Source organism: Sclerotinia sclerotiorum, genomic scaffold (assembly GCF_000146945.2).
Source record: "Sclerotinia sclerotiorum 1980 UF-70 scaffold_19 genomic scaffold, whole genome shotgun sequence".
Classification (NCBI taxonomy): Eukaryota; Fungi; Ascomycota; class Leotiomycetes; order Helotiales; family Sclerotiniaceae; genus Sclerotinia; species Sclerotinia sclerotiorum.
The window spans coordinates 136,466-144,686 of record NW_001820817.1 but is presented as its reverse complement, the minus strand read 5'-3'; the positions used below and the strand labels follow the sequence as shown (position 1 = coordinate 144,686).

General features: G+C 42.6%; 2 protein-coding genes across 2 annotated transcripts; both read right to left on the bottom strand.

Annotated features, from left to right (window-relative positions):
• Window positions 1–2,795, bottom strand: SS1G_12092 (hypothetical protein; the record flags this gene model as incomplete). The annotated part of the gene is made up of 5 exons (XM_001587013.1): window positions 1–11; window positions 146–975; window positions 1,217–2,440; window positions 2,672–2,711; window positions 2,762–2,795. 5 exons carry the CDS (start codon window positions 2,793–2,795, stop codon window positions 1–3), a joined length of 2,139 nt encoding a protein of 712 aa, XP_001587063.1.
• A 952-nt stretch (window positions 2,796–3,747) lies between these two features.
• Window positions 3,748–6,945, bottom strand: SS1G_12091 (hypothetical protein; the record flags this gene model as incomplete). Its single annotated transcript, XM_001587012.1, has 4 exons — window positions 3,748–4,511; window positions 4,558–5,647; window positions 5,697–6,410; window positions 6,562–6,945. The coding sequence occupies 4 exons, from the start codon at window positions 6,943–6,945 to the stop codon at window positions 3,748–3,750; spliced, it is 2,952 nt and encodes a 983-aa protein (XP_001587062.1).
• Between the last annotated feature and the right edge of the window lie 1,276 nt (window positions 6,946–8,221).

The window sequence follows — 8,221 nt, the reverse complement described above, 5'->3', positions numbered from 1 at the left end:
CTACCATTTCTCTTCAGGGCTTGACCAATCTTAACACCATTTGATTTTCCTACTTTCCAATTTTCTGCTTCAGATCCCGAGTTGTTTGCAGTCGATTCGACGGTTTCATCTAAATCGCGTAATGGTGATCTATTTGGAGAACTACCGTTCTTGAGGATTCTCAATGGAGAATGTTCGGTATCCGAAGACGTTGGGGAGAGATTTGTAATTGTTGGTGGTGGAGGTGATCCCGAGGGGGGCTTTTTGGACAGGAATCCTGCTTGGAATCGATTGTTCTTGGGCTTAATATCAATGGATGTCAGTGGAGCCGTAGGAATAGGTGATGAGCCAAGGGGGTCCGTGGAAACCTCGCCTAGGTATGATGGTAAAGGTGGTAGGGTAACAGTGTCTTCAACCAAGGATACATCCGGGGTGGATTCAAACTTCTGGGGAGTTTTCTCGAATTCGGCCAGGGCACCAGCATCGTCATCGTCTCGCCATCTGACACTTCGCTTGGAGGTCTTCTTCGGTGTGAAAGAAAGTCCTTTCTTACCTACTACAATCTTACGACGCCTCGGTGAGGCTTTCATCGGAGATGGAATTTGTGGTGCCACCGTGAGGGAAGGCATTTTAATTGGTGATTGTATATCATCAAAAGAAAGATTGGTTTGCTTTTTACGTTTTGGTGTACCTCGTTTGCTAGGAGCGAATTTTTCCGTGTTTTTCATGGAGCCATCTGGTTTCACTATTGAGGCAGCGGTCGTCGAACATGTCTCCAAAAGTTTTGAAATAGTTTTCTTTCCGTGTTGTACTGCATCATCTTCGGTCATACCAAGAATTTCATTAAGCGAAGACATGATCTCGAATTGGGCAGAGAGCAGCACTTGCATAACACCCGCATCGACACCTTTTTCTTGGTCTAAGACATGTTGCAATGAATCTCTTGCGACCTTAACTTTCAAAAGTTCCGTCTCTCGAGTTAAGCAAGCAATATCGCTGCCATCCTCACGCCCATCAATCTCAACAAGTTGACGAACACTATTTTGCAATGCAGAATCGATCGCGCGCTCCCAATTCATCTTATGCAACCGTTGATGATAATGTTGACGACTACTCTCTAGTTCAAGAAGAATACCTTGAGCAGTCTTGCGCATGGCAGCCAAATTTGGTAGCATTTCTGCATCATCTCGAGAATCGCACACGTTATCAAACGCTGCAATCCAGGAGGATAAAATACTGATACGGGCGTTCAATCTGTCGAAGTTTCTTCATTTGGCTGACCTTCTCCTGACGCTCAGTCGCTGAGTTCTCGAATGCCGCCCGAATACGTGCCATTCCCTCGCGCGCAATAGCATCTCTCTTTTCTGACTGTTTTCTGAACTTTACAAATGCAATATTCTCGGCATCTTTCTGCTGAGCCTTAAGTTCATTAATCATAGCCATCTGTTCATCAATCTTGACCAAGAAATCCTTAACGTGACGATTGACATTGAAAACGTTCCTCGTAACCTTGGTTTGAATGTTCTTCGCTCGGTTTGCATATCTCAAGGTGTTTTGGGTTTCATCGAAATGAGCACTGGAAGGACTGACACATACAATCATGACAGTCTTGCAATTCCCACCTAGAGAAAACTTCAATAACCTCGTCAATTTTGAATTTCGATATGGAACGTGATTTTTCTTTCGAGGATCGCAAAGTGCATTGATACAACTGCCCAGAGCAAGAAGTGACTTGTTGATATTTGCACCTTCAATTAATCTTTCACCGCGATTCTTTGTCGCGCTGGCACGCTCGCTGCCTGCCAAATCGATGATACTCAAAGTCGCCATAGTATGTGGTTCGTTAACTGATGCGTTTCGATCTTTTTGTGCAACATTAATTTGGAGAACAGCATGAGATCGAGAAGATGTCGCATTAGCGGCTGTTGGTGAAATAGTTCGGTATTCGTTTCCTTTAACAATCATATCCATAACCTCCTGAACATCTTGTGGTTTGTGACTCGATAATCCTGCAACTGATACCGCTTGATTGGCATCCTCTCTTAACATCAATCCTGCTTTACTGCCCCCTGGCACCAAAAGATCTCGAATTGTCTCGTTATAAATTTCCAGGTAAGATAATGTGATTTCCGTTTGCTTTTCTTCCGATCGTTCGTTAATTTTCTCAAAGAGTTCTTGCATGGTTAAGAAGATAATTCCGGGTTGTTGAGCAGTTCCTGTAATTGTATGAGTTTTACCACAACCAGTGGCACCGTATGCGAAAACTGTAGCATTATAACCATCAAGCACATTGTCTAGAAGCCCTCTAGTTGTTGATTCGTAAACATCTCCTTGTGTAGTATTATCATCGAAGACTCGGTCGAATGCGAATGTTTGATCTTTAACTCTTTTGCCCATATTTGATACTACTTTTGATTGGAATCGAGACATAGGACTGTCCTGTGGAGGGTCGAAGACACTGCTATTGTCAGATTTGCGAGCGTCAGTGTTCTGCAGTGCTTACAGGCATCTATCATCAATCACTTTATGACAGGATGAATCCCCCGTCCACAAGCTTTGGAGTCGGGGCTCCTGGCCAATGAGCCCTCTCCCAAAAATGATATTCCATCATCGGTTTTTGTACTATGAAGTGTAAGCGGTCGTTCGAAATTTAATGCCATGGGCGTATGGGAGTTGAGTGATATAGACGTACATTTGCGCAGCTTCTTGAATAGTGAAAGGACGAACACGAACTATCAATTGTTAGAAAATAGTCCTCAAAGCGATACCAAGAATATCATACCAGTAACAGAGATTGAAGACGCGTCTGACGCCATCGCAACGGCGTCGTCTGTACTCTTTATAATGTACTATTGTCCAGCTGAGGGCAATGTAAACAGACCGCCAAACAGTAATTTCAATTGAACCAGATCGACCTGGAGTAAAAAGAAAAGAATAAGGAAGGAATGAATGAATCAATGGTTAAGAAGAATTACAAATAGCTATCTCCGATTAGCATTGAGGTATAAGTCAAGGAACGACGGTCGCAAATTTGTCGTCTGTAGGTATTTGTTTGATTTTGAAGATGCTCATGCATTTACGTACAAGTGTTCCTGGAACTTTTACTTCATTCATAACCTTAGACTTTCATTTCCTCTAAAAACTAAACATGGTTGACCCGTCAACCGAAAATGAAAAGACCCGCTTTCCGCATGAATTCTTATTAGTGTACCCGTAAGGTTACCCCAACGCAGCCTTTTTATTGCAAGGCCTATCCTATAGGATTATTCCTAATGAGCATATTAATTCAATTATATAAGAGTTACAATACACTTAAAACATATACACATACACACAATACAGCTCGATTTATTAGGTATGCGTATTGATACCCGACTGATTCTTATAATATGAAGAATACAGAGAATATCAAAACTTTCTATTCAACTAGCCGACAGATATCATTACCTATACTCATTCAATAATACTTGAGCTACCCAGTACCTTTCTTTCTACCAGGTCTCTAGATCGTCCACTGTATCCCCATTCTTCCTCTACCTATCTCTCCTGCCCTTATTTTATAATACAAGAACCCTCAGGTTAGAATCAAGCGAATCCAAACAATCAAACCGATACTTTATATCCAGCCTATGTAACCCTCTCGCCCCTGCCCCTTAAACTCCAAGTAAACCAACCACCCATTGTACCGCATTTTTCTATCCTCAGTACGCCATCCATTACCATATCCACAAATTATTCAAGTCAATCACGTGCAAAATACCTCCAGGATCAACCGGCCGTACCATTAGGACCAATATCAAAAAGATTAAGTGGCCAAGTCGCACCCGCGATAGCCCCCGAAACTTGTCCACCCAAATGTCCCTGTTCACCCACACCTCCATTTTGAACTTCACCTATCGATGAATTTAATTGTGTCGCATCACCAGTACTCAGATCTCTCCCCCCTAGTTGCATCAAAGCACTTGCCGAGTAACATTCTTGCGGTTCGAGATTGCCCGTTATAGTAGATGTCCAATTTTGCCATGCTTGTGTAGGCGCTGTATTAACTTGTATTGAATTTCTATGCCATGTGTTAGGAGCGACCTGAGATGCCTGAGCAGCTAATGCAGCGATTAATGGTGCTTCTACAGAATCCGTAGTTGGAGCCGAATAACCTGAATAGCTTTGATTTTCGGGCTGAGCATATGTTAAATCGGAAGTATTGGAAGCTGACTCGAGATATGGCGAATATTGAGTTGCAGCTGGGTATGGTGTTTGTTGATGAGACATCTGACCATCGGAAGATGGGTAGCTAGGTGCAGGTGCACTTCCACTAGCAGAAACAGGCTCAGTGTAATTATAGTTCTGAGCTGTCACTGCATAACCATTGTTACCGTTGGTGTTCGAAGTTTGCTCTGCAGGTCTCATCTCTTCCTGGGGCGTGTTGGCCGAAACATAACTTTTATCGTTCTTGATCGGTAAATTTCGGCTCAATAGACCGAGTGTTCCGTCAGTGACAACCTGGACGGCCTTTTTAAGTCGTGTTCCAGAACCTAATCAATTAGTAAAGTTGTTCTGAATCAATGAGATTGCACTTACCAAGCAGCGAGCCTATATCCCCCATGATGTCCAACCATATGTCCATTTCTTCTCTCAACGCTGCAAAGTCAGCTGACGATATCCCGCCACGCTTCTCCCACTGAGCGAATAATGTTGTAGTAAGTGCCATGACATAAACCGAAGTATTGTACCAAGTCGTGTCAAGACTTCTGTACTTCTGAAGTTGGCGGACAACTCCTAACATTTGCCGAGAAGACTCTACACATATTCTCATGCTCTCGGCATTGAAATCGGGATCTGTTGTCATAGATACTGATGGATGACGCAGAAGAAGACGAAATTCTTGAGACCAAGATTGAGCATAGAGAGCGAATACTCGTCCTTCTTGTTCGTTATGTCCCAACTCTCCATTCACTAGCTGGAAAGGTAAATCTTCCTTCCAAGCACGGATTTTGGCCTCTAATTTATTGACAGTTGCAATGTAAGTATCTGGCCGACGGGATATTGAATAAATAGTTGAATATAGTTCCAGATAACATGGTATAAGCTTGAAAGCTTGGATACCAATCTCGTGGTTACATTTAATTGGGTGAGGTGACTCTACACCTTCACCGGGAATGTAATCATCGTCGATTGGTGAAGGAATTTCAACATCATAATCTTCATTCCGTAGCGGCATTGGGCGGCCAAGCTTTCCACTAAGGGTAACATTAACAGTTAGGACAACCCAAAAAGTTCGTCTACGCATTTCGATTTCGAGTTCGCTAAGCGTATTCGAATCAGGGGCCCATCTTTTCATCGATCGGTGAAGCCCAAGTTCAATAGCAAGAGTCATAGCCATTCTGGCAAGCATCCAACTTGCGCCCGGCTTGGGGAAGTTTCGAAGATGCATGCAAATCAAGGCTAAAGCTTGAACATCTTGTGCTGTATGACTACATGCTAGCTGGTAAAACATGCCAAGACAGTAATGGTAGTGCATATTCGACTGGGAGTTCAAGTTCGCTTGTTGTTCAACATCTTCCCAGTTTCTAGTCGCATACTGGAAGAACATAATAGCGAAGACCATATGAACAATAACGTTCTCGGCGATAGTTGGGCGAAAGGTAGGATCATCGTACATCCGAGTCAACTGTATTGATTATTAGTTGAAGGAAAAGGCTGAATCAGAATACACATACCAATCTCATAAAAGTACCTCTGTGAAGGAGGGGACAGTATGGGTTGATGACACGAAAATACCACTGGGCATAGGTGAGACCGTCTGAACGGGATGGCAATTCAACCTTGTCAATTCTTGGATTTACATTCCAAGCCGATTGAAGAAAGGATTGATATGATTTGTTGTAAAGTTGAGGGTGAAAAACTGAGGAATCCGGTTCATCCATATCGATAGAACGAAAATCCGCAATGTCAATCTCCATACCTAAAATCGATAATGCTGTACCTTTTATCGCGCTTAGATGAGAGCTTCCAGGTGATACTCCAAGATAATTATCGCCCATACATCCAGCTCGATAAGCAGGTAAAGCACGAAACATATTGGTCTCTTGTTGCTGGCCATTATTCACGTTTATTGAAGTTGGTGAAGTGTATGCTGAACCTGCCGAACTCCATGATGATTGCATCCCATTAGAAGATTGACCGTATCCATATTGACCGGATCCTGAATCGTGAAATCCGTTGGTTGGTTTTATATCAGCGCCACTTTGCAACAATCGTTGCTCCAGCTCTTGAATTCGAAGTTGCAGATCGCGATTCTGTTGCTCAATTCCTTCAACATAACCCCGCGATGTGGCGCGACCAGTTATCCTATCTGTCGTCCGACATTCCGTATTATTTTGTAAACATGGCGAACAACCACTAGGTAATCCATCGCATCGTATCTTACGAACCTATAGACAATATTCATCATCGTTAGTTGATTTGAACCATATAGAAAGGCGAAACGTTGTCGTTGATCCCAACTTTCGAATGGTTAGTACTAACCTTACACCGGTCGCACGCTTGACCCGTTCTCGTCGAAGATAATAACTTTTTCTTCACCGTATTTGAGAATTCTTCTGGATGTTGTTCTGATTTAATCTGCTTCGCAACAGGAGCAGTTGAGCCATTGGGTTCACCGGAAGCATTTCGCTTTTGAGGCATTGTCGCAATTAATGCGCCGGAAAACGCCGTATTATGTAGTGATATGGAAGAAGCCGTTGAACACCCAGTCGGTCGGTTCTGATTCTGGTTCTGATGTTGATCCTCCAATGCTTTGTTGTCAGTGTTCGCGTCTAATAAACCATGAAGCTGCCATGAAGAATTGGTATAATTTGTATAAGGATTCAACAAATCAAATTGTTGACCGAGTCGGTCTCGATGATCAGATTGATTAGGTGAATTGTATTGAGGCAACTGTACACCAAGACTACCATGAAATATCATTGTGAGCGGCGAAAGGCCAATTGAATTGATTGGATGGCTGCTCGTGTGCTAACTCTAGTCCCAATGAGGAAGGGTAACGGTGCCGCTTTAGGGATTAGACAGAGGGACAGAGGACAAGAAATCGGTGAAAGGCTCAAACACAATTGAACATTTCAGCTCAACCAATATTCAATATGGGGAAAAGGGAAGGGAAAGAAGAACAAGCCTGCCTCGTGAAACAGAAGGTAGGTGTGAGAACATGAAAAGGTACCCTCGATACTCAATAGTATCATGAAGATATGCAGGCAAAGTATGAGGTTGAGACGTAATTCAGGGGAAGGTATGAATGATGTTCAATATATCGAGAAAAAACGTGGGTGTTAAAGATAGAACATCTTCATTGACTTTGTGGTGACATGTAATATATATAAAATGCTACGGGTTTCTATTTCAGGAATAAAGAAAAGAATCTACCAAGCTTTTGAATTGGAAAATCTAAAAGCTTCGCTATACCTCATCCAAATGCGAGAAAGAAATAGATAAGGAGAAAAGAAGGTGATTAGGCTCTAGAATTCCAAAAGAACAATAAAAGCTTCCTCATCCATAACCTAACCTTACTTCATCCAAAAGCGAAGAAAAGCTCATAAGACTTAGAATTTTCAGCTAAGTACTTGCAACTTTTCCCTTTTTTCCTCCATTCTTATCTAAGGTCCCGGTACGTGTTTCCCTTCAAGCCCTTCCTATCATTTTCTTTGCATTCCAAAGGAACACAGAGCCTATTGGATATCGAGAAAAGATTCCGAATCGTTCAAGAAAGCTTCTGTAATTGTGAGGATCATCCATCTGGCCATGATTCAGAAAGAATTGACGAAAAGAAGTTCCAGCACTCACAGCACTTACAGCGATCATTTCCCTCCTTGTTTTGCTTCTCGGTAGATCAGGAAGCCGGGGGATCAACTATATCTTCCCCTCCCTGGTAAGTCTATTAGACTATAAGACTACAATACAACCAGTACAGTATCACAAGTTCACAACCATTTCCGCGGGCCGCCGATCCATGGATGTAATGTAACATAACAACCATTCGTTACATGCCGCGCAATCCCATTTCTCTTTCCCTGCACTTTAGCAATGGCAAAATGCCTCAAAAATCAATGTTCAAAAAGATGACGTCCAGAAACAGCCAAGATCTTCCTTGGTATAACAATGCTTTTCATTCATCTTCATCTCAGGAATGTCTTGGCACTTGGCATATACTATTTAGAGGGTAAAAGGACAAAGGGAAAGCCACGTGTAA